The sequence below is a fragment of the Myripristis murdjan genome, chromosome 5 (genome assembly GCF_902150065.1).
Source record: "Myripristis murdjan chromosome 5, fMyrMur1.1, whole genome shotgun sequence".
Taxonomy (NCBI): domain Eukaryota; kingdom Metazoa; phylum Chordata; class Actinopteri; order Holocentriformes; family Holocentridae; genus Myripristis; species Myripristis murdjan.
The window spans coordinates 23,810,967-23,838,922 of NC_043984.1; the positions used below are offsets into that span (position 1 = coordinate 23,810,967).

Sequence of the window (27,956 nt, forward strand, 5' to 3'; positions counted from 1 at the left end):
CTCTTATTCATATACAGAGAAACACAAAATAATTTGTTACTGTCACTTAAAAACATTCAATCAAAATTTCATATGGTGACTTAGCCCCAAATACTTTTCTCCTTCCTACCTCCTTTTCCCATCTGTTTACAGTGCCCTGTAGACTCCCATCACCTGTGTCTGTGTTTGTGTGTGTGTGTGTGTGTGTAGTGATATAAATGACTCCTCATGACACTTTATTTCCTCCTCCCCTTTTTAACCCTGCGCTATAGCCGCTGCCCCAGAGAGAGAGAAACAAACAGAGAGAGACACACAGTCACAGTGTCGACTGCATACACGTGTCTGCATGTACGTTTGTGCCTTTGTCTGTGTGTATAATTTTGTGTGTTTGTGTGTATGTGTGTGTGTGTGTGTGTGTGTGTGTGCGTCAGCCATAGCTGAGGGCAGTGGCAGTGCATCTCTTGAGCCAGGTCCTGCAGAGTTGGCATGCTGCGTTCACAGTGAGTCTGCATTTTACCAGCAGTCTCCATTTACACCGTCTGCCACGCAGCCGTCCACAGCTAAAATATGTATGGAGGCTTAGAACAGGCAGCTGCACCTGGTGGAGTGTGTGTGTGTGTGTCGGGCCTGAGTCCTTGCTGCAGCCTGGGTTCAATTCTGTGCTGAGCCCTTTGCTGCATGTCATCCCCTCTCACTCCCCTGTCTTTCCTGTTTCTCTCTGCTGTCGCTATCAAGTGAAACAAAAATGCCAAAAAACAGCAGAGGCAGCTGAGGGAAACCCGCTGTATGAGTTATCTCATATTTAGTTTTTGGTCTTAAGATACAGGGCTCTAGTTTCCCGGCGCAGCGCGAGGTGGCGCAGTGAGGCGAACCCCGCGCAGAGCTAGTTTCGACCGGCGAAACGGCAGAGGCGGACAGTGTCCAAGTTTCGCAGACGGACTTGCGCGGAGATGGGAGTGGTGGCGCAGCGGGGGGAGGTGCCGACAGATTCGGCTTGGCGGAGTGACAGTTTTGTGCCAAAAGGCTTCGCCGAGGTGCGCCAAAAGCTCGCCATCTGAAACCACGTCTACTTTCCGCGCAAGGCGGAGCGGAGCTGGCGCAGTGGAAGTTTGGCTGGCTGGCGCACATCACCAAAACCTCACAATCAGCATAAACGGTGCCAATCTCCTTTGATCTGACATCAGCTGTGACGGGACAGTTGATATGGAGATATATGTATGTGCTGATTGTGATCGTAGCATTGAATAGTGTTTTTTTCGGTATTTATTGCATCGTTCATGTGCCTGACATCCCGGAAGCCTGCCTGTGAGGTTTTGGTGACGTGTGCGCACTGCTCGCCGGTCTCCGCTCTGCGCCTGTCTCCTGAGCTCCGCTCCGCCTGCGGCAGTAGACCTCCTTGTCAGCTGTGTAAACTTTCATTACGCCTTCGCGCAGCGCATTTTAAAGGCGAGGACAGGGGCTCATTTGATTGGTTAAATGTGAATCGGCTGTGTCAAACCCACTCCACGCCTTCTCTCCTCCCTTGCGCCGGTAGGAGGGACGGCGGAGTACTTGCGCCACCGAGAACGGCGTGCCAAACTTGGAAAATCCGCCTGGCCACACCCAGTTGGCGAAGCGCATCTGCGCTACGCCCCCGCCTCGCCTGGTCTGCGAAACTAGAGCCCACAGTGTTTTTTGGAGGACCAACTTGAAAGGTTGTGAAGTTAATGTAAACGCAGATAAATGTCATCAGAAACTGGGTTAACACAGACAGATGCACAAAGAAACACACTGATCAATCCGAAAGGGGGCTGAAAAGAACATTGAGTGGCTGGTCCTTGAATCCTGGCAAGGTATTTTCAAAAAGCGACAGAGCAGTATTTAGTGCCAAGTCCTAAACAGATGAAAGTATATCAGATTGGTGGGATCCAGCAGGCAAGAACAGGGCTGGCCTTTGAGTTAGTGCAACCAATTGATCCTCATCTCACACCAACACTCCATCCCTGTAAACTGCAACTAAATAATTTATTTTGAAACACAGCACAAACTCATTAAATTTCTTAGAGATGGTTGAGAGCATACACTTGGCTTGGACATAAATTTCTTTTCAGTTTGTTCTTGTGTGTGACTTTTTAGCCCAAAGGATCGCCTGAGCTGGCTGTTTTTGTATAACATTCCAGCTCTCTCTGTCTTCTCTTCTCTCTCTCTCTCTCTCTCTCTCTCTTTCTCTCTCTCTCTCTCGTTCTTTCTCTCTCGTTCTTTCTCTCACTCTTGCTCAACTCCACCCCCTCGCTCAGGAGTGTGGAGGAAGTTCAAAGAGTGAATATGGAAACAGACGAAAGTCCTCAAACATCCTCTGCTCTGCTGCAGAGCTGTCGAGTTTTATGCTTTCGTTGGCATACAGTAACCTGCTATGGAGAAGGCCTAAAATCATTAAAATAATTTTGCAGAAGTCTCAGGATGTTTGATCTAAACTTTAGCTACAGCTGACAGCGTGTGTCTGAAGCTGAAGAACTCTGCTACTGTGTGTTTATTTGAATGCAGGTAGTGCTACAAAAATATAATCCTTGTTTTCAGGCAGGGAGGCTTTGCTGAGATTGCCTTGATTTTCCCAGATTGCTGTTATCCATCTGCCTATCTCGCAACCTCTTTATACAAGTACTTTTCCTGTTCCAACTCTATGTATGACTGCACACATTCAGAAAGTGCCTAGAATTCTGCCTTTTTACTTCAGTAGAATTATATGAAACTTGATGCATGCACACTAGCTGGACAAAAAAAGAGAGACAGTGTATGCATGTGTAAAGTTTTGACTTTGATTTTTCTGCACTTTCTGCATCTGAATGCATGAAAAATGATGTCCTCGAAACTTAGAGAGAATTTGACAATATTAGCTAACAGTCACTGTAAACAATGCACCAGCTCTTTGCTCAGAGGCACAGAATGATAAATACAGAGATGAAACGTTCCTGAGAATCAATCCCTAGGAGATAGAGGCTCTTTAATCCTCTGCTCTCTTTATTATTTATTGACCAAGGTATATACATAATTTAGATCCAAACAACATTGACAAAATAATCAGGATTCCTTGACAAGCAGGCCCTGTAGAGCCATGCTAACATGGTAGTCTGTGATTCTCTCTCCTCCACAAATTATGATGACATCTTTTACCAACTTAAAGTTGCCTGAGGGAGAACTCCAGTGTTATGGTTGCCAGAAGACATTCTGCCAAGAGACAAAAGTTTGCTATCTATCTATCTATCTATCTATCTATTTATCTATCTATCTATCTATCTATCTATCTATATATATATATATATATATATATATATGTGTGTGTGTGTGTGTGTGTGTGTGTAAAATAAAGATTAATGAGTACAGTTGGCAAATGCAGTTGGCATGTGTTTTATTGTCATGTACAGTTAAACACACAAACACATACACACACATACTTCGAGTGTGTGTGTGTATGTGTGTGTGTGTCCACTTCGAGTGACCACACTAAATCCAGTTGCTGCATCTACTGCCAGCTACTGAGTCATTAGCATAATTATAACATGCTGAGCTTTGTAGAATGAGAATGCAATTCTTTCCAAAAGCTTTGTCACGCTGCCCTTAGTCGAGGGAATCATTTTCACTGAAGTTGCCTTCCAGCTGCTCACTGAATTCTACAAATTGTATTTGTGGGAAAAGCTCATTGTCATCTTGATGAAATGGCCCTACGGATTCCTACAGTCCTTCCACAGTTTGCCTCTCAGTTTGATATATTATCTACAACAATCACATTTTTGCGTGCACTTGTACACACCAAAGTAGTGCACATTCTTGAGTAATCGATGTGTGCCTGATAATGCATCCACAGATACAGGAGTACTGGCCTTCAGGTCATGGAGCATTTAGATTTCATGCTTGAGAACTGACGACATGGTTGGCTGGTGTTTTCAATTAATTCACAGCAGATAGCTGGCATTAAAGGATATACTTGTGATGATATCATGTGTACAGTGACAATATTTAATTTGGCTGTGAAAAAAAATGCATCTCCAAAATGCCAACTTGTCAGGAACTAAGAAAAACACCCTTCTTGTTAGCTATTTTTGAGTTTATCTAAAAAGCTTCATAAGTCCAAGGTTCATAAAAATTTCTGAAGCCATAGAGGAGCATGCAATCCTCCGATATAAGTTGAAACATGAAAATCACCAGAGTTGGAGTTACAAGGTTTTCACCCAACAGTGACAATATGTTTTCTTGTCTGTAGCGTTTATCTGATATTGCAAAGCCATCCAATGAGAGAAATGCTTTCACTACTGCAGATCTGTTCAGAGTAGAGTACTCAGGAGCTGTAACAGCATTCCCAGTGTGATGTACAAGTGGCACAGACAGACCATAATGATCTTCAAGAGCTCTCAATATGGAGGACATGATACAGCATCTGTCCTTAATGAGACTCCTCTTATCAGGTCACCATGGAGATTGTCATTATGCCATGATCCACTCCCTAGTTTGTTCAGGCAGAAGTTGATTCCAGTGTGACATGATACATCTTAGTGGAAATAAGCTCCCACACGTCGTCGCACCACACTGAATTAGGATGAACTGGGATTGATGGGGGAGTGTGAGAGTGTGTGCATGTATGCATGTGTATGTGAGAGAGAGAGAGAGAGAGAGAGAGAGAGAGAGAGAGAGAGAGAGTGATGTAGCTGTGTGGTCTGGGGAATGCAGGTTTTCGAGGACGTAATGTATCTATGTTCAGCAGCTAAGCTCTGTGCCCTTGAGTCCTATAGACTTAAAGACTCAACAACCAAGGATTCCCACAACATACAACATGTAACCAAGGTTTACTCCTGAGCTGAATTATATCATGGAGAAACATTTGCTTAAGAAAATCTAATCTAATGCTATTGTTTCTCAATGGAGGCCAATTTCCATAAGGAGTGTAAGTCCACACATTCCATCAGTGAGAGAGATGTGGCACAGCCAGTGAGCCGACATTTATTATGCATTTCCTAAATGAAGAGCCCAATCAACGGTTCCCTCCAGCCTGATGCCTCAATCTGTTTCCCGAATCTCATTTCTAATTTATCTTGCTTTGCCCCAACAAACTCTGTGCTGTGAAGTGCAGTTTGACATTAGCCCTTCAAATCTGCAGTGAGCAGTGAAGTGAAGGGAGAGTGTTTTGGCATGTCTCCCACCCACAATCCAATCCCTAAAACTCTATAAAGTGCCCTTCATTTGTCTCTGTCTTCTGTTCATTTGAGTTCATTTGCTGTATATTAATGAGCCTAACAGTGTGTGAGTTCCTGTTCTCCCTTAATGGCTTCCTCATGTAGCTTTGGTTGTGCATGAATTAGTGTGCTAACAACACGTACAAAAAGTGAGTGAGAGTCAGCGTTACTCATTCTCATTCACTACATTCAAATACATGTGCCTTCACTGCACATCTTACTTCCTTTAAAATCTCTTTTATGCTTTGTATCCCTATTAATGTGCCCCGTACTGGTAATGATCTCAAATGGGAGCTGCTGAATTATGTTCTTGTTCTTGTCATTTGGATTTATTCCTCTGAATACGACGTTGGAGCTGATATGAGACAGACCTCACAGTGTGCCTGCAGTGGGACACTTTGTGAAATTGCAGCGCAGCGAGGACTCGTTAGGCTTTAACTGACAAGAGATATGTAATAAGCTCAAAATTTAATGGCTGAGTCTACATGGTTCTCGTCGGCCTGACTCACCGATAAATCAGGTGCTCATTCCACATTTTGTCAGTTGAGTCTAAATGGTCCTAACCTCAATCAACCCTAAATTTGCATAGCACACTTTTAATGTGCACGTGTTTGTGTGAATTGTGTGTTGATTGTATTTGCGTGCATAATCTTTGCAACTGATGACATTTTGTGCAAAAGGTCATAGTACTTTTATGAATATTTTTGATATCACAAGATGTCTCCGCTCTGCCTGCGGCAGTAGACCTCCATGTCAGTTGTGTAAACTTTCATTACGCCTTCGCGCAGCGCATTTTAAAGGCGAGGACAGGGGCTCATTTGATTGGTTAAATGTGAATCGGCTGTGTCAAACCCACTCCACGGCTTCTCTCCTCCCTTGCGCCGGTAGGAGGGACGGCAGAGTACTTGCGCCACCGAGAACGGCGTGCCAAACCTGGAAAATCCGCCTGGCCACACCCAGTTGGCGAAGCGCATCTGCACTATGCCCCCGCCTCGCCAGGTCTGCGAAACTAGAGCCCTTAAGCTGCAAATTAGAATATTCTTAGCATTTGCAACACGTGCACTAGCATCTTTTTATATATTATATATTATATAATAACCACCGGTGTACCTGTTCACATATTTTGCATCATCTTCCCTCCTGAAAGACGGCAAGCCGCGAGATTTTTCAATACTAAAGATGAGGTTTGGTCAGCTATTTCAAGAGGTGACATTCATCACATTTTGGCTCAGTTATCAAGCATTGAAATAGTTGGGTGATAGCAGAGTCCGATGAGCCAATGATGCAAAAACGGGTTGCCACGTCCTATCCCAGACCCAGAGCATTGGTGGAGCTGAGGAAGGCTTTTTCTGCAGTGAGCTTAGGAAGATCAGTGGGTACAACGTCCACCCTCTCAACTACACTGAGCAATGAGAGCGAGACTGTCTCACACACACACACACACACATACACACACTGTTATACATTATGTACATCTGTCCGGGTGAATGCATAAACAGCTGCACACGCTCTTAATTGCATATTTGTATTTGATGTGGCAGTCTTCATGCATTCTGTTGAATATATTTGGTATGCATGTCAGCATCAAAGACTAACTCCCCAAAAATATCAAACAGAATACTCAACATTTTCTATTCTGTGGGAGAAATTTAACATGAAACCCTGAACACAGCGGCATTTGCATATTAACATCAAGAGTATACCTTTGCAAGCCTATGTGGGAGCTTCCTGGGTTGATGAACAAAGGCATCCTCCAAATGAATTTTTTAACGAACGCACCTTCCACATTGCAAAACAAGGGGAGTAGGATGCGGTTTGATGTAGAGAAGTGTTCTCGTGCAGATTTTAAATTGCACTTGTCAAAGAGTGTAGTGTTTGTTGAGGGAGCTAGGAAGATTTAACTCTTTGTTGAAATGAAAGGAGAAACAAAGCAGATACAGTTGATTCCATGTATATTGCAGTTCAGTTTGATGGAGAAAGACCTTTTGTCCTTGAAGGAATAGCTCTTCCAAAAGTGAATATTTTTGACTTTCTACTCAGCCTTAGGTCAGTTAAAACCCTGGTAAAGTTTGTCAGTGTAACACACAGACGGCTAGCGAGCACAGCATCATTTCAGCCCTCTCTAAAACAACTGGGGCGGATTGAGTTCATTTCCTTAAAGCTAAAAAAAAAATGATCAGAAATTACTCCAAACAACATGATCCAAGTGCTCCAAGTGAAGCAAAATGCTTGCCCAGTGTGTCCAAATATCCAGTATTCACCTCATTATCTCCCGGATCCTCTGTACTTGTTCTGCACCGTGCCAACTGTCATTACAGTGACTAGCAGATGTTGCCTTCAAATGCTGTTGGGAATATTATAATTACGAGTAAATTACTCTCAAATGAACCAGTAAAGTGGTAAATAGAAATGAGAAAGACCACTTTTAACCCATTGTGCCACATGTGACATTTCCATTCTTTGCTGAACTTTAATAAATAATCTTATTTCAGTATCTATCACAAAGCTTATATTGTCCTCTTTCTTATGCCATTGCAGCTCAAAGTAACTCAGTACCACTTATTGTCTGAAGTAGTCCCCAAAAAACTGTTTTTGTTTCATGATCTGTTATTTCTGAGTAGATGATAATTGCAAGTATTAGTACAGTGTGCAGGAATTTTCTCTTCTCTTCCTGTATGGTCATTTTTCAGTAAGCACCTGTCTACAAGAAACTGAAGGTGTGCATGAGCCTCTATGGTCCAGTTATTTCTGAATAAAACACACTTGAGTCCATGATGAGTTGTATTTACAGCTGTAAAACTCTGTAAAACTAAATTATGAGCTGAGGAGCAGTGTGTGAAGGCAGCGAGGTTCTTCCACCAGATTGCCGGAGGCTGATTAAAGCCCTGTGAGTGCAGAAAATCCAGGAAATAATGAGGTAAATATTGGACTTTTAATGCCACAATGCAATCGCACAGCTTCAGGACACATGGATTTTGCTGTTTGCAGTATTTTTTATGGTCTTTTCAATTTTAACCTTTTTGGAACTTGTAAAAATTCTTCATTTACTTCAAAAGTCTTCATTTACTGTAGATGTTTTGTAGATGGCTGCAGTGAAACTGCACCAGCGACAGTAATTCTTTGTTATATTGACACACAAACTTCACCATGATAAGTAGATAACAAGTAAATGACAAAATGTTCATTTTTGGATGAAGTGTTCATTTACACTGTTGTTGCACCATAGGAAACTAATTTTCCTCTCAGAGTACTTAACCTATTCTGTTTCCTGCATAGGTTTTTATTTCTTTACACAACACTTCTCTATCGATATGATCATTTTAGGGACACAAAAGTTGTCTGGTCACTGGGGCTTTGGTCATTGAGACCTTTTCCTGTTTAGCAAATATACGGTTATTCTACTGATACACTCATCATATGTTGAATTTCATAAGAGCTGTTTTCAAAATCCTCAAGTGCAAGTTGGAATAATGTGGAAAATAATCCCTGTGATCTAATCAACATCACAGTAAAATGATACTGATACACCCACAAGAGTTGATTTATGCTTTTTTATATAGGTCAGGTTTCATGTCCATATAGAGTTTCCATAAAGATTTCCCAGCAGACTTAATAAATCAGAGCAGAGCAAAAATTCACCTTTTTACTGAAAGCAACACATTCAGTACTTTTGTGGCAGTGATGTGTTTTCAGAAACACAAATATTTTTCACTGCTTGTGAATCTAACAACAGAACTACGTGTCACATTCCTTCACTGTAAACGCTACTATTTGACACTTCTGATGATTTATCAAGCAGTGCTCTGTCCTAAGTTAATGTTGTTTTTCCACTGTTTGCTTGCTATGCATGACACACACACACACACACACACACACACACACACACACACACACACACACACACAGACACACACAGACACACACACACACACACACACCTGTGTGAAGAACAGCAAAAACACAAAGCCATACAAACAGGACACTCACATACACATAGCCACATGTCCATAGGCACACACACATTCACACACACACACATATTGCATAATGCATGAAGTCCATGCACTGATCAAACTCTTGTGTACGGACTCCCTGGTGTTATCATTTGAGACACATGGCGAGTGTACCACAGTTTGTTGAGGCTTCGGCTGACTGGAAGCTTAATCCAGCATTGTCATAGCTTCTATAACGCTGCAGGTGTTATGGAAGTGACTGGAATATGGATGAGAAGGAGGCTGCTGTGATTGAAATGTGCTAGAGCGAGTCAGTGCCTTTGTAAAACTCTTTGAGGTGTAGGAGAGAAAGAAAGAGCGAGAGCAGTGTGTGTGTGTGTGTGTGTGTGTGTGTGTGTGTGTGTGTGTGTGCGTGTGAAAGTAGGTCAGAGAAGAGTAAAGTCGACAAAAAGGTGGAGCTGCTTGCTGCTGCTTTGGCCTGAGCCGGCACACAAGTTGCCCTTAAGCATGGTTCTCAATCAGATTATTTTAACCCGATTCGCAATGCTGCATGGCAAAGCCTTAGATCAGCTCTGTGTATGTGCGTGTGTGTGTTTTTGTGTGTTTGTGTGTGTGTGTGTGAAAGAGAGAGAGAGCGTATCTTAAGAAATAGGCTGAAGTTTTCTTGTTGGTGAACAAGAAAAGCATGACATAGCTGTACAGTAACAAAATACACATAAATACTTACAAATTTTCTCCTCATCTTTTCCAGGAGACCTCCTGCTGTTGTGATCTCGGCTGCTGAGCAATGAGCTGCCAATGTAAGTCCTTTGCCTGACCTCAGCGCTCAACTGGTAATGTTGCTTTTAAATTAATTGAACTAACTGAAAGTTATATGTGCGGGGCAGAACACACACATGCACAGACAAGCTCAAAAAAGTCCAAGCTCATTCCTCCAAGTCCTACCCTTGAACCCCTAACCACACTAGCTCCTCCCCTCCCTCCACTAACCATAAAAGAAGTGATTCACCACTGATGTAATTTATTAGTGAGTAATTGCTATTCCTTGCGAGCACTCTGATTGGAGATCAAAGGGGCTCACTCCACACCAGGCCAGTGAAATTCTAATTTCAAACAGAGCCCCTCCTTCGATATTATGCTCTCCATGCAGGCACTTCTGTTTTTAGTTTTGTCAGCCCAAGCACAAGGAGGGCTTAGGGCGCCATCAATAATGGATGAGGATGTGAGGCTGTGACGGCGATTACATTGCAAAGTCTGGAACAGGATGGGACAGGAAAAAACACAACACAAGACCGGTCGGGAAAAACAGCGTTAAACGTGATCTAACTTATTGCTGTATCTGTTAATACATTACCGCTGTGAATTAAGCAATACGTGTTATTTGGCTTTTTGTACCTTTGTCCCACTGCGTCCCTTTTGGGTGTCTCTAAGATCAGTATGCTAGAGCTACAGAGTATGGAGGACTAAAAGGGACAGAATGAAATAAATAAATACATCTTTAAATAAATACTTAAAAGTGTCATTAATTAATTAAAATGGGAATTAAATAAATAAATGTGTCATTAAATAAATAAATATGTCATTAAATAAATAAATGTGTCATTAAATAAATAAATGTGTCATTAAATGTGTCATTAATTCATTAAAATACCAGTTCATTTAATGTAAAAACATATATATAATTATTTCATTATTTATTTAATTATTTCATGGACCGGTGTTGCAGTGCTTCATGAATTAATTTTATCTGTCAAACTCACCCATCAAAGTCAGTGGGCGGATCCTAACACCTGATTGGTTACCCGGCACAGCAAGCCAAGACAGATCAACTTCAGATAATCGATTGATGCAGAGCAAGTAAACATATTCTAGAGTGAAAGTTTTTAACTGTTTTGCTTAACCCAGACGCTCAGGTTGCATAACCTACAGCCGAGAGACTTTACTAAACATCAGGTAAAGCATGCTGCAAGAAATGAGGCTCTCTGCTTTGATGTGAACACACTACGCCAGCACGGGATTTTACCTGCGTCTCCACCGGCCGTCACCAGGGAGAGGAGGGAGCGCAAGCGGTGCAAACGTAAACAAAGGAGGGGGAAGAGAGCCGGGATCCACGCTAGGCTACAGGCTACAGGCTACAGGCTACAGGCTACAGGCTAGAGGCTAGAGGCTACAGGCTAAAGGCTACAGGCTAGAGGCTAAAGGCTAAAGGCTAACCCCTCCAGACCAGCAGGACCGTGGCTCTTGCTCTCTAATGTTCGCTCCCTCGACAACAAGCTGGACGAGCTACGCTTGCTAAGAGACACCCGCAGGAGAGAGACTGCTGTGTGCTTGCTTTTGCGGAGACATGGCTCCATGGAAACATCCCATCCCTGCAGGAGTAGAGCACTGAACATTGCCAGAGACCCCTTTCCCCCGCTCCACAAATACTTTGAGCTGCTTCCATCAGGCAAACGGTGAAAAGCAAAACCGCTAGAATGAGCAACAGCTTCCTCCAGAAAGCTGTTAGACTTTTAAACTGCTGACTTTACCATCACTCGGGCATCCCAAGTGAAAAACTCTATCTCATTTTGTGTGCACTACTGCTGTATGTGTAGCTTAATGACAATAAAGCTTGATTTGATTTGATTTGATTTGATATTCTGACACACTTGGTGGCGCAACCTTTACTCGGTTCAAGCAAATGGGGGATTTGCAGGAGCAAATGTTACTGCGGTGCGCGATGCGTGCTAGATAGGTGCAGCCACAAAATGTCGAGAAGTTGCCCAGAACTACTCAGAGAAGCAGTAACTTTAACTGGAGAGGCTCTCAGCAGAACTCCTCCGGCTCCGGCAGACTTCCAGGCTTCAGACCTAAGCAATCGATTGGGCTAGATTCACGTTAGTCCCGCCCACTGACTTTGATGGGTGAGTTTGACAGATAAAATTAATTCATGAAGCACTGCAACACCGGTCCATGAAATAATTAAATAAATAATGAAATAATTATATATATGTTTTTACATTAAATGAACTGGTATTTTAATGAATTAATGACACATTTAATGACACATTTATTTATTTAATGACACATTTATTTATTTAATGACACATTTATTTATTTAATTCCCATTTTAATTAATTAATGACACTTTTAAGTATTTATTTAAAGATGTATTTATTTATTTCATTCTGTCCCTTTTAGTCCTCCATAACAGAGGGCCAGAGCAGAAGTTACTTTTTTATTAATGTCACTGCTGACATTCTGTTATGGTACATTTTAGAGTGTGATTGGGGCAGGATCAAGAAGAAATGTGTCAGAATGGGACAGGAAGTGAAATCTTAGTAATTCACAGGATTGGGGATGGGACAGTGGAAAAAAATGAGAATGAGCAGGAAGGGAAATCATTTTAGCTACCATGTCATCCTTGGTTGACCGCTACTAGCTACCAGATTAAATTTTTATTCATTTATGTATGTATGTATGTATTTGCTTATTTTTTTTTAGAGACAATGCAGTTGGTTAGTATTGCTTAGATCAAATATATGAACGATAAAATATATGTGAACAACTGTGTGTGCTTTAGAGAACAAATGTATCATGGAGAAAATACTGATTGCTCTAACTGCAAGAAAAATGTAAATTTATCATGCATTCACTCAGGAGTTTGCCAGCATACCTTGTGGCCTAACATTTCATCCTGGTCTATTTTATTTGTTCACAATTAGATTGCTAAAAGAGGGACAGGATCTTACAGTCTGACAGATCATGGAGCATTGTGTCTGTGGGAATATGTTGTGTTTGTTAAGGCATGAATTTTGCAATCACTGAATGCTAGTGGAAACAAACTGCACAACTTGCAAACACAAACACTTGGAGTTGTTCCTAAACGGAGGATTACTGAGGTTTTTATGTGGCCTCTTCTGTATTCTCTGTATTTTCTGTGGAAATATGAAATGGTATCCATGGGACCAGCCTGAATTTTTTAGGGATTATACATACACACATGGCTACTCCTCACATATTCCATGTGATGCCACTGTCCCTCATTCCTTCACACACAAACACACGCACACACACACACACGCATGTTCACACTCTTGCACGCGCACACACACACACACACACACACACACACACACACACACACACACTGCTCTGACTGTAGTCTCTGTAATATTTAGCTAAATCCATTCATTTCTTATATCACACTTACACATATGCTCTCATGCAAGCATGCATTTGCATACACATGCAGCTCTTTTCATGCACACACACAAAAGTACATATGTATATGCACACACAACCACCTCACACACATACTGTACACACACACGCACGTGCACGGCGATTCCCAGTTTTCTGGAGAAAGAGGGTTCCTGCCAGCCCCGTTGCTGTGGTGAGGAGATAAGCGAATGCTCCAATCACTGGTCTCCTCTCAGTCCTTCCCATAAGGCCTTTGCGGAGAATCTCCTTGAGGTGGAGAGTGAGCGGGTGTAACTAACATCACACTGACAATAGGCCATGCTCATGGGGATATAAATGAAACTAGAGGTTGCACTCAATATTGGGGAAGTAAAGTCTGTACAGCTACCATGTGTCAAAAGGTGTTTGGTTATTTGATAATGGACCAATCATAAAACTGCTTGACAGATTTATGGCATCCATTTTGCCGAATTTATTTGCTATGTATGTTTATTCACTGTATGCCCAGTTCATCCATCTGTTTTCCAGCTTTGCTAAATTAGCTTTTTTTTGCACCATAACAAGAGTCCCTGTTTTTCAGAAGTCTGTCAGACCAACACAATGCTTCTGTCTCTGTGTGCCTGACAACTCCGATCCAGCTAATAATGAGCCTCGGTGTTGGTATTGTCTTGTACCCCCCCTTTTCTTCTACCTCAATGCTAATCATGTTAATTACCAGACTCATTTTAAGTGACAGAGATCCTCAATTTCCTCTCTGAGCCTCCGGGGTGCAGCTGTAATGCATGCACGCTCTGTATCTACACCTCTCCTGTGTGTCACCCATCAGGATGTTTAAGCTCGTACTTCAGCTTTCTGTATTTTCCTCCATGAGGATATGTGTAGCATGACAAGATTTGAGGGAGGATCGTTGCCGTACCAGTGATAAAGGAGGAAACACAAAAACGATACTATACACTATAATGAAAGTAGAGCTCGCTGTGAGTGGGAATGGAAGGAGGCGAGCGGAGCTGTTGAGGACAGCTGTGATTGATGCATTAGTCTCTCCTACCTGTCTCAACCCCAAAGAGAAGGAGACTGATTGGCAATTTCCCTGAATCACAGTGTAGAACGTGTGTCTCCTCTTGCCATCCCTCCATCTCTTCCTCTCTCCCTCTCTCTCTCTCTCTCTCTCTCTCTCTCTCTCTCTCCCTCTCTCCTGTTCCACTTGCATTATGTAGGGCTCATCCTCCACTGTTCAAAAGCCTCTTATGTGTACAGACAGTAACGAGCAGGCATGGAAACAGCATTTTGTCTGACCCACACAGGAAAGAGTGCTCTTACTGTCCTACATACTGAATATCAACTTGGTATCAATCGTGAAGGACAAGGCATGATTTCATCTTATTTACTGATTCTCTTTGACTATAATTTGCTGTGCCCAGACAGAATTTAAACGTGATGTCGCCCACCCTGTTGGTCCGGCTGTAGCTGTTTCTACTATTGTGCCTGCAAAGCGAAGATGAAGGTGTAGTTTTCCCCCCACAGACAGGATTTGCACTTAATTATCACATCTGGAATTTTTAGACAAGCATTTGTTAAACTGGTATTTTCTAAAACACTAGAGTAAACACACTGCGAGCACCCAACTTACTCACAAAGTCAACACAGCGACTAAAAAATTAATTACTTTAAAGTATAATTTTATACATAATATGCCCAGTTGAATTTCCTGCCTGCCTCTAAAAACATATGACCAGACAACCACGCCGCCTGCTTCAGTGCACCGTTAACACAGTAATGAGTCTCAGTGGTGATATTCCAACCATGTAGCGTAGGGAACCTCATGGGAGGCTGTTGAGCATGCAGACTTGTGCTGTAGTAAAAACACCTCCAGTTTGTAAATCACGCCTTGAAACAACACAGAGCCTGTTACTGCACGGCTTACAACTTTTACGTTCATTGAGTGGGGTGAATGTGAGAATATCAAATTTGAGAAGAGGTTGCTCAGAACTGAATTTACCCCTTGAACTAAGACTTTTCTCCTAAATTTCTCCTCAACATTAGAAAACATTTTTCCGTATTGTTTGACAATGTCACATACATATTCTGTACCTGCTAGCTGCAACACCTCATTGAAGGTATGGCATGCTTATATTGAGTCACATATTCAAACCCAAGATGCCATTGTTGTAAGGCTGCACCATTACATCAGATACAAGATATCTAGATGTTTTTGGTGATTTTATAAACATTTCCCTGTAATTCAGCAGGACATATTTGGTATCTTTGAAAACATTGGGGTCTCCACTAGAATTAAAAATAAAGTACGTGGGTTTGGACAAAGCTTGGCTGTGAAGTAAAGATGAACCCACCTATGGGAGTGGCAGAGTTGAAGAGTCAAGCCTGATGCTTATTTAACTGCAGCTGAAATAAAGTCTGCTTGCATCGCTAGCGAGATGTAGACTTTATGTTTTGATTTCTGATATTGAGCTGAATCACGTCAGTTAAAGTTATTTTTTGGCGTCTGGGAGGGCTGCTTGGTAATTACATCAACAACAGCAATCATACTTTGCAAGCAAAGCTGCAGTCAAGCACTTTTGAACTAATTTATGAGGCAGGGTACCTCCCCAGGATCTGTTTACAGTGAGTCTAGGCTACATGAACGGAACATATATACTTATAAATTATTTACATAAATATGCTGTACATTACATATGGAGGTCACATACATACATGTGACTCTGGGCTACAGCTGTTCGAGCCTATAGCATTACCCAGTTTTCCTAGTAACATTAACAAATACCAAGGGCCAGCAGGCTACAGCTCAAATCCCACTCTACCTCCTAAATGTCAACCTTCAGTGTGATGTAAAACTGTCTATATGCACCATCTCTGCCAGTCCTGCTGGCTTTATGAATGTTGCTATGGCAACAGCTCATCCCTTAGCAGTTTGACGGGTTGATAGGTTGACAGACGGCCATTAGGGTATTATTGTGACATCACATGGGGATTGTGAGGAACGGATGTGTGGTTGACCCACTTGGCGCCAAGAGGAAACCCCTGTTCTCTCTCCCAGTCACATGGTCAGCCCTCACCCCAGGGATCCACACAGGAAGTTGACTCGTCACCCTTTCCCTTCAAAGCAGGAAATCAGAGTACTGTGAGATCAAAACTGTATGAATATGTTCACCATCGGGACTGCGGGTCATACAAAGGGCATGTTGTGGGATTTATGGCTATTTTTTTTTTGTTTTGTTTTTGTTTTTCATAATAGCCTGTGGGTTTATGTACTCATAGCTAATACACATGTTATTGTGCAACTTAGAAACAGCACAAAACTCTTGATAGCCCACTGAGCTTAAGCATAGGGATAAGCTTATGAGTCATACTGTATGTTTCATTATTATTATTATTATTATTATCATCATCATCATCACCATTTTTATCATTGTTAAGTTTTACAAAAGTTCCCTCATTATGAAAACATCTGACCATCTCTTACCACTTCACTTAACCATGCCTTGCATTCCTGGTCTCTCTGTTTTCAGCTGGTGTTTTTTGTGTATTTAGTACACAAGTATGTCTCATCTTTTTAGGGCAGAGAGATGAAGAGTGAGATTAATTTTAATTTTCAGTCTGTGTTGTTGGCCACAGCTTATCATTTGACAGAGATTGGATTGTGTTAGTTGATGTGACCGAGCTAATTAGATGTGATATCAAATAATGATAAGGTTTATAATGCAAGGCCAGGGTTTCAGACTCACAGTATCTTAGCATTGAAATTGGATCTGTAAGCTGTTTGTGAAAGTGTGTGTGCATGTGCGTGTGTATGTTTGTGTGCACATGCGTACATGCATATCTCCGTGTCTGTTTGCATTAGCCTTTCTGATTTGCCCTGGATCTAGAGATAGAGGCCACAGCTGTAGCCCACAACCCTCTCCTCCCTCTGCGCTTCGCTGTGCGCGGCACCCGGGGAGAGATGCCCAGCTCTATTTTACTCCCAACTATAAAAATATCCTCTGAAATGCAAAGGAAATTAGCACAAGGCCACGTTTGGCCACTGTGTCCTCCATCCTCCATCTTTATAGTGGGTTCAGATCAGATGTAGGCTGAGGCTAGTGTTTGATCTTTTTAGCTAATTGAGGCAGCGAACTCATTACCTTTATTTCCCTTGCATGTCACCAGCTGCTTTTATGGTGATGTCATGGTGTCATGGTGATTCTCATAGTGAAATGATTTTGAATGTCAGCATACTCTTATAAGCATAGGTATCAAATTTAAGGGACTGATTCATGTGGCTAAGGTTGTTCATAGGCATAATGTTAATTGGTGTATGTAAATTAATTATTTTGCTTTTAACTCTTCCAGGCATTTTTGCTCAGTGGAGTTTACACCCAGTTGCCTTCACACCTAGGATGTCCCAACAGATCCACAAAGGGACATCAACAAGGACAGAGGGGGAGGGTGTGGGTGGTTTATGTTGGACTGTGGCCATGACAAGCCCTGCCAGTCACAGATTAGGGGTCAAGGTCAAAACAAAGCAGTGAAAGCAACATACTGTACATCGGCACACTGTTTTCTGGCTAGAGCTTCACTATTTGCTCGCTTTGTTTTTCAGCTTCAGAGTGGCTCTGGTTTATGCTCATGCCTCGTGTTGAGCTGATCTGGACTCAAACCATAATACAAACATTTAATCGGTGCTTTCTTTGGTAACACTACAATATGATGACAACTCAAGTTCCACCCGCTGTGTTGTAAATGTGTTAAAAATACCACTGGGTCTGTTCTCATAGAAATATGAATATATGTATTTCTGAGACTGAGTAAATACATGCTTTTGAAATAAACATAGTGACTTGATCATTTGTTAATGGTGAGCAGCAGGAATCCATGATACATCCTGGATTCATTCATGCACTGAAACATCATGAGTCTTGCATTACTTAAACATTACTTATGCTTATGATTTGCACCTTTTTCTGTTTGTTTACTATGTGGATGATGATGTAGACTGAGAAATAACAGATGATCAACATATATTTCATGTATTGTTGGCTGACATTTTGATATTTTTTTGTTGCTGATTTTATTTTTTTGTTTGTTTTAATATTTAGCTTGATTTCAAAGTTGATGGACTGATTGAGCTTCATGATCCTTCAGTAGCACTGTCATCTACTCTAAAATTACTGGTGTTAATGGGGAATATACTGTAGGTATTAATGTAAAATCATGGATGCATTGAGAGGAAAAAAAACATGGATGTTAATGTGAAAATCAATTTTTCTCAGCTTCAGAGAAGTCAATATTTTGGAGTCAAAAGCTTTTCGTTTGGCAGCAATAATTGCTGACTTCAGCCATGCAAAAGCTTAATCATACTTCCATTATTGATCTGCATGAGGAAATTGTCTTTTCACTCAACACCCTCCAGGGAGATTAGAGGTCAGTGTCAGCAACACAACAGCACAGGTGCTGACTCGCTGCTGTCTTGCTCAAGGACACTTCAGAAGAGTAGATGCATGCCAACACAGGACCTTGAATGCAAATGGGCTGATCTTTATCCACTGGGTCATTACCCCACACCAATAGCTTTCATAACTGAAGAGCACCAAAACCCTGGCACAGTCAACATTTGACGATTTACAAATTTATAAACGCTCTGTGTCCAGTGGAGGGTGATGTACTTCTTTAAATCTAAAACACTCCTAACACTCAGGATCCAAAATTGTTATATATTTATGATTCCATTATGTATTATTTTGTATTTCATTATGTTTTCCTCCTGTTCACCCTCAGATGACATGTTTTTAATTAAGATATTTGCTCTATTTTTAATACTGTGAGAATATTCCTCACCACAATACCTGAAGATGCACAACAAATTTACTCATCCTGAAACACTGAAATTATGACAGTGCCATCCCACGTTCTGTAACCAACCAACTTTCCCAGCCAAAATAGTTTTTGAGGGCATGGAAAAGTTCCACCCCCATCATAGGCGGTAAAGCGGTGCCACTGTCTTTCAGTGACTTCCTTTCTGGCTCACAGTCTTCAGAGATGGGCTAAAATGAGTGGGCCATCCATCACAACACAGAGGAGAGTGGTAAATTTATAGCTGTGAAAATAGGCCAGAGCACAGCACTGACGGAACAGATAGAGTGTAATTAGGACAAGGTTAGCCTGCTTCACGCACGGACGCATGCACATAGACACATGTGCACATGCTATCTATTATTAATTACGTGACACACATACACAAAAATGAGTGTTTGTGTATAAGTGCCTTTACTCAGATACACAGAGCACTCAGAGGCATTCAGTGACTGACAAATTATTTAGTTACTTCTCATCTGAACAAGCAAAACCTCATGACTTAGAAGAGAGATGGCAACTAAGAAAATTCGAATCACACAAGCAGTCATAGGCAATTATCGTCTTGCACACACATATTCCTCACCCGCTCCCTCCCATTTACACCATTACATCCTCACTACATGAATACTCGAGTCCATAAATTTGAATTTCGGATCCAAAATAATAATTCTCCTCTGATAATTACTGCTCTGCTTCCATGACACAGCCCAAGTCAATTTCACATGCATTTGTTCCAATACCGGCTTACAAAAACAACCACAGTCAGAGATCATCTTTTCACACATAAACTAAAATCTGGAATGGGATCCCACATCACGTTAGATCAGTAACCTCTATTACACACTTCAAACGGGCTTGTAAACATTATCTGATGGAAGGGCACACCTGCAGCCACTGATTTCACTCCGCCTAAGTCTCCTCTCCTGTAGTGTTTGTGTAGTTGTCATGTTTTGTTTGTTGTTTCGCTTCTGTGATTGTTTCTGTTTATTTTGTATCATAATGTGACTGTTTTACGTGCTGCAGAAGAGAAACCTGCTGTGAAACAGTATTTAACTAAGTCAAGACAATTTTATGTAATACATTTTAATATCTGTAATATTACTTGTAAATGTTTCCTATAATAAACTGAATGAAATGAGATGAAATGAACCTTTACAGGGTTTTTCATATTGTACAAATGTGAACAACGCCACCAAAAAAGCGTGCACCAGTATCAGCTATAGCCTCCTCTCAACTAAAAACTTTAGAGGAAGGTTTGCTCTATCTATGCCATGCGCTATATAAAATGTACTCATAATGTCATATTGTTACAGGATTTTTTTATTATTATTTTATTTTCTTCTGGCTGTCTTGACACTAACCTCTTTTCTTTTTCTCAAGATCATTCCCTCTTGCTTGCCCTCCCCATCCCCCCACCCCGGTTCCCATCTCTCCATTTCTTCCTCCTGCTCCCTCACTCTATTCTTCTCTTTTCCCCTAGAGCATGAATTTACAACACGTTTACACTTTTTCACACATTCTCTTTCCCTTTAGATTGCTTTCATTTTCACTACCGTCAAAACCCACACCTTTATCCCCCCAGCTTTTTCTACACCTCTCTGTCTCTGTTCATCCTTTCTTGCAGTCTGTCTAAATAGTACTTTTTGCTGTTTTTCCTTCACAGGGCATAACACATATAGCCCCTACTCTTTTTTTTCTCCCTTTTTACACATACCATACACACTCACACACACACACACACACACACACACACACACACATACACACACACACACACACACACACACACACACACACGTGCATAGTGTCTTCCAGGACAGTGCTGTGAGCCTATGGAGCAGATGGGCTCTGGGCTGGTTGACTGAGCTGTGCTCTGACAAACTGGCCTGTCTGCACGATGTTGCTCAGACGATGGGATGACGTCTTTTGCACAGACCCTTTCTCATCTGAATCTGGCAGCCCAAAGACTTGCTAATCTAGAATCTGGCAACTGAGAGGGTCTGAATATGACAATCTAGAGATTACCAGCACAACCAAAAGGCTACCAGTCGAAACACAGGCAATATTTTTTCCGTGTGTAATCAATTAATTACAGATGAGAAAGCCACATTCCCATTCCACAAGATAGAAGTCTAAAATTAAAAACCCCAGGGGATTTCAATCCAGAATTTGACAGTCAAGAGACTGCTAAAATCTGGCAACCTAGATATCTAGAATCAAGCAACAGGCATGGTTAAGAAACATAAATGCTTTGGTATTTCACTCTGTGTTGATGTGAATTTTCACATTGTTTGTGTTGGATTGGGGACTCGATTTGAATTTGACACATTTCATGCGTTTTTGTGGGCCAAAGTGTTTTTGGACTGAAGCTGCCGATGGCATTCAGCATCTGTGATTTTGACCATGTTCATGGCAAACACTGTCCCTATACACTAACATTTTTGTCCCTTTGACAAATAACCATCTGCCTCTCAAACATCAGTCCAAAAGACTGCGAATCATCTGTCACTCATTGGTTTTACTGTAAAGACCCCCAGAAAACACGATGGCTCTTCAGATGGTCTTTGAACATAAATAATTTTGCAGGTATGGTAGGAAGCTCCTGCTTTTAATTATTGTTTTTCTTAATCGCTGACTTGCTCAGAGATAACAACAGGATGTATGACTGTGTATCAGTAACACCTCCACAGGCATTATTGTTATTACAGCTCCACAGCTTTATGACAGAAGGGTTCAGTGACTGACAAATAATTAAATTAATCGTCACTTGAACAAGCTTGCCTCCATAACATAAAACATGGCAAAACACAAAATGGTGACTAAGAAGATTCAAATCACACAAACTCATCATGCTCAATTATTTTCTTGCGCACATTTATGACCACAGGAAAGACCATATGATTTGAATATAATTTGATTTGTGTGTTTGTGTGTGTGTGTGTGTGTGTGTGTGTGTGTGTGTGTGTGTGTGTGTGTGCTTGCTTATGAATATGTCTACACCTGAAAAGATGACTGTCATGATGGAACTTGGCAGAAACACAGCCCTGCTTGTATTGAATGTGATCTTCTGCCCTCTTCTGGTTACAAGCGTGAACTGCCTTTGCCTCTTAGGTAGCGGTGGCTGAGAGAATGAGTAAGGTCATGAATTGGCCACTATGCCAAACTCCCGTTTTCCCACTGGAGGAGCAGATGGCAGCTCCCCAGTGCACGAGACAGGGAGATGCTGCCACCAGAAGCTCCTAGCAGGGTGTAAAGACACACACACACACACACACGCACACACACACACACAAGCACAGGCATATTAACGCTCATATGTATATGCATTTATGAGCAGATACTATACATGTACTGTACACGAGAGCACATCCAGACATAGACACATACACACACACACACACACAAACACACACACACACCTGTCTGTCCGGCAATTAGCTAGCAAATGCAGTGGCATGGCCTCAGTCCTTTTCTTTCTCTTGTCTTAGGGTGATAGTGTCTCTTGACCTCTATTATTTTTCTTCCCCTCACCCGTGACACTGTAGCAGGCTTGTCATTACTTGGTAAAGACATCACTGGTAATATATGATGCATAAATAGTAGCTGCCAGGCTTGATATTCACACCGCTCTGTTTGCCCTACTTAGTGAAAAGCAAATTAATATGGCACTGACATCGCTGCACTTTGACTCATCCTTTCAAGTTCAAGCCGCCATACCCATTCAGTGTTTCCATTGAGAGGGGAACATTTGTGAATAAAAATGATGCAATAAATTCTATCTGCTGTGTCTCTGGCCTGTTTTCAGTCCAGTGGACCCACTGTTGTTACAGTCGTCTTTGTACCATGCAACATATCCATCACTTGATAGAGCACATTCATCTTTCTATTAATTTATACACCATCATTTTGATAGCCTAAAAGCTTCCCTGCATTAGATGTAGCAGACAATACTGTCCCCATTAATAATGTGACTATCACTGTCATTTTGAGTTGGACTGGTTGACACATCGAGGAGGGTATGCTAAGCTTAGCTGAGTGGCATGTCACGGCAGGATATGAGGCAGTTAGCTAATGTGGTGTAAAAGGATTTAGAGGATTTGACCCTATCAGTGGAGATGGCACTCAGAGAGGCTCTGTTAATGACACTAAATGAGTTTATGCCTCCAGCATGCTAATAGTGGCGGCATGAAACATGAGGCTTGTAATTTATATGCAGCGATTTTTGCAAATAGGTAATTGTTCACACTAAAGGGGTATGTAGAGTAATAAATAGGTATGTGGTTAAGGTTTTGTATAAACCTTATGTGAGTGTGTATGTGTGTGTGTGTGTGTGTGTGTGTGTGTGTGTGTGTGTGTATGTGTGTGTGTGTATCTGTGCACATGCACGCACGCGTTTACACTTGCATCACACCTGCAACACACTAAATTTCAAGTGTGCCTTCTCTGAAACGGTGAATGACAATCAGTTCATATTGGCCTGTAAATGAAGTGTGGTCTTGAAAGGGATTTGCTTTCGATCATTTGTCAGTGTTGCAGTGCAATGTGAGTTTTCAGCATTCGCCTCCCTAAAGGTGAGCACAAGGATTTGTGGGAAATGTCCTTCCCATCAACAAGTTAATGAATAAATGAGTCTTGCTTGTGCATTACCTACTTCAAGCCATCATAAAGCAGAACAATGCTCAAGCATTTTCTTTTCCTTCATGTCCTTCTGGTCCAGTGTGCCATTGGACATAGGACCAGGATTGTAGCTAACACAGGTTGTTGAGGTATGGCAGCTGTTTCTTAACACTGTCATGGCTTGGTTTTCAATTAGAATCTATATATTTAAGAAGAAGGCAGTGGCCTAGAGATAGAATTCCATTAACTTGAAGGTTGCTGGTTCAAATCTCTGAACTGGGTTGAAATATGTGCTGTTCTCTTTCAGTAGTTTCTGTTGAGTTGGTCCATGACTTAACATCCAGTTGCTCAGCTGTGGGTTGTACAAGGCAACTCCCAAGTGTGCATGTGTTTAAATACATGTAAATGAGGCAGAGGGATGCTGGAAACATGCATGCATGCTCAGCAAACGTCATTCCTTGATAAAGAGCTCTAACAGTTGCATGTAGATTGGACAGACATTTCTCACCATAGTCGTTTTCCTCAACACATGACACACCTGTGGGAGCACCAGGTTCAGATTTATAATAGGTTCAGGTTCACCATCTACAATGTGTACTTGAGTTCCAGTCCAGCAGCTGCCATTACAACACAGTTAACAAAAAAAAAAAAAAAAAAAAAAAAAAAGATGCATTCAGGAAACTTTTACAATAGCTACAACTGAAGACAAGAATAAAAGCCCTGTAGGGCTCAAAAGCCCTACACATTTATAGTCTTTCAAATGCCCCAAAATCCTAAGGCAGACCAATATAAATAATCCCTAAAAGTGCTTTCACTACACCAACCAAAGAAGCAGCATGCATGATGTTGAGCACTGAATTCCTAATCAGAGATCCATGTTTGCTGCAATGGAAATAAATGGGCTCTGCCCCTACAGCAGGAAAGAGACAGAAATATTTTATACTCACAATCTATTCATGAACAATGTTCACAAACAAGAACATTGAAGAACACAGAAAAATAGAATCACATCCTTTGATCCAACACTAACTGACTCCCTTTCTCAGGAAGAGAGTAAATTAGGTAGTGATGAAAGGATGCTAAACTGAGATACGCCTCCTTGGCTTTTGTTAAACACAGTTTGAATGGTGGCTCCCTGGCTTTCTTTCACATGCAGATTTTGGCAAGGTGATGTTTACAAGTCCACACTGTGTGAGAAGCAAAATTTCTATATGAAGATAACTTGTAATTGCATTAGCTTTTTTGTGACGCCTCGTTTTCCTTCTTCTCAAACAACTGTCTACAAAGGTCATTTCACATCTAGTAAAAATGTAAAATTAGCAAATGTTTAGCATCTACTTAGCAACACTACTCAGTTGAGCCAAATGTGTAGAAGATGAGCCAAGTTTGGAGATACTATTGTTGGCATACAGTTTAGCCAATTTGGCTATCATGAATTGATATTAATTAATAAATCATTAGAGCAACTGAATATGGCTTCTGTACATCTCTGCCTCACAAATAGCCTTTACGTGCTATCCTTCATCCGTTAGTATCCATCCTTTTCCATGACAAGAAGCACCATCTTTTCCACCTTGCTGCCAGGCAGGGCAGTGGCACAGCTTGTCTAGGAGGACAAGGAGGGGTAGCTGCCAACACCCACCACCCACCACCTGCTGGTCTAATCCTCTTTACTGGTTTCATCATTACAGTTTGCCAGCCATCCTTGGCTCACTATGTAGAGACAGGACAGGAGATCAGTGACCAGTGCCAGGGATACCCACTGGAGGTGGGAAGAGAAGAGAGAGGGAAAGGGGATGGAAGAGAGAAAGAGAAACAGATGGAAAGATAGGAGGGAGAAGGAGTGCTACCAGCTGAAGTAAAGGGCTCCCCCAGAAATTATGCTGATCCGTACCACAGATAACCTGTGGGATATGCGGGGAGGTAGTCAGAAGCAGCAGGTAGTGCTGTCAGAGCTGAACCGACACAGAGAAGACGGTTTGATCTTGGGCTTGAGAAAAGGGACCTCTGTCTAGATTTCAGCTGGCTTCAATGGTAATACATCAATATGCTTGTTCCAGTCACAGACAATGTAATGTATTGCTTAGAGACAGATTTTGACAGTTAGTCCCATGGATAAAAGCACATTTAACAGAGCTGTCATTAATACATCTGCCATATGATGGTACTAAACCTGCAGTTTCCCAGACTTTACTTTGGGTTAAATCTGTAATCATAGTTTGTTTGATGAGCAAGGCAATTGCAGCCCCAGAAGCTCTACTGATACTTCTTAAGCTGAATTGTGTTGATTTATGGAAATGTATCGGGATATTTGTGTTGTAAACAGTGTTTAGTCAAGGATTAAACTGAGTGCATATAGAAAAGAGAGAGCATTTGTTTACTGGCTTTTGGAACATCCAACTTAATCACAGCTTCACATAAATGTATCTGTAGTGGCAGATAACAGTCAGTGATTGTTCTTTTTTCCATAATGCATGCTGGCCTGACCCACTAGCTACAGTGCGTCATTGTTCCACATGTTGTTGTTCAGTCAACTTCCAACATTGTAACACAGATGTTCACTGTGGGAGGCAGTGGATAGCTGGCTTTTTCACCTCACAATATTTCCTTCACAGCCTTACAGCAATGTGTACAGCAGTCTGGTTCTGTGCATAAGTGGGTGTGTTTTGTGTGGATTACAGTACTCTTCTACATAATGTAACCCCCTTGTTTCTACATACCTTCTCTTTCCTAGGAGTCACTCTCGAGGTTGTCGTTCATCTTTCCCTGGCCTGGGGGTCCTGTAGAGGGCTGGGCCCCTCCTCACCAACATGAAAGGGTTGGGGACTAACCGTAACAGACACTTGTCTGACTCCTGTGAGCCGTCTTCAGGCCCTCCGGATGCCCTCTACTCTCAAAAGACTGGCACCCTGCCTCGTAGTCCCTACCTGCTGAGCCCCACAATGGACCATTATGGCACCATGGACCCACACCACTATCCTTCAGCCAATCCTGGTTCCCTCCCACCGGACTGCATGCTCCCCCTCAACAACCAACTGTCCAACAGCAGCACCTTCCCCAGGATCCACTACAACTCCTATGACCAGTCTGACTTCTCCCCACCTGGGGATAGCATTGGGGGGATCACTACAGGGACGATGGGCACATCAATGTCCATGGGCATGGGGGTGGGTATAGGCATGACAGGGCTAAGTGGACGGACACCCATGATTACAAGTGGCTCAGCAACCATATCGCATCATGCGACCAAGAACCAGGCGCCACCCAATCTGCTGGAGCAGTTTGACAAGCAGCTACCTGGCGGCAGAGATGGCTTCAGCACGTTGCAGTTCCACAGAACATCGGCAGTCGCTGCCACCAAGCAGCGCACAGACAGCCCTGGACGCATCCGTTACATGCTACACTCAGTCCAAAAGCTCTTTGCAAAGTCCCAGTCACTGGAGAGCCACAACATGAAAGGAAACGTAAATGGACGCTCTGCTGGCAGTGGTGGAGGCTCGTCTGGCACAGAGGATGGAGGAAAGCAGAATCGGAGAGCCAAGAGTAAGGATCGGGGTACTAAATCAGAAGGAACTGCCAAACGGCGACCACGCTCCAACATGTCAGGCTACTGGAGCTCAGACGATTTGGACAGCAGCGATTTGAGCAGCTACCGTAACCCCATGGCCATGATGACTCTTGGGCGTCCTTCTGGCCACGACAGCCAGGGGGGTCAGAGCAGATACATCCACAGTGGTTACAACACTATCAGCTCCTCCAAAAGCAACAGTGAGATGAAGTATCCAGCTCTTCCCAGGCCTGGCGGTGGAGGGGGGAGTGGGGGTGGAGGAGGAATAAGCAGTATGGTGTTGAATGATAGTGACTTTATGAAAGGCGGCTCCTGGTCCACATTAACCATGGGCCAGCCAAGACAGGTTATCCAGAAGGGCTCAGCTACTCTGGACAGATCCATGCTCAAATCCAAATCCTGCCAACAGGAACTAGCCTGCAACTATCTGCAGGTTGGGCGAAGGGTGAGTATACCTGAAATGAAAGCAATAGTACTAAGTGACACTGAATTAATTTACAGAGCACAGTAAAATAATATTGATGCCTGAAATAAAAGCTCATATCTGGTATGGGTAAATGAAATAGCAAAACATTCTTGTTAACAGCAGCAGCAATACAGTGG

At 42.2% G+C, this 27,956-nt stretch overlaps 1 protein-coding gene across 3 annotated transcripts in view; it reads left to right on the forward strand.

Moving 5' to 3' along the window:
• The first annotated feature begins 26,429 nt into the window (after positions 1–26,429).
• The window catches only part of dlgap4b (discs, large (Drosophila) homolog-associated protein 4b), a 31,169-nt gene continuing 29,642 nt past the window's right edge, over positions 26,430–27,956 (forward strand). For all 3 annotated transcript variants that reach the window (XM_030051934.1, XM_030051935.1, XM_030051936.1), the window contains exon 1: positions 26,430–27,798. In XM_030051934.1, coding sequence (XP_029907794.1) covers positions 26,596–27,798 — 1,203 coding nt within the window. In that variant the 5' untranslated portion in view covers positions 26,430–26,595. The remainder of the gene's footprint in view (positions 27,799–27,956) is intronic.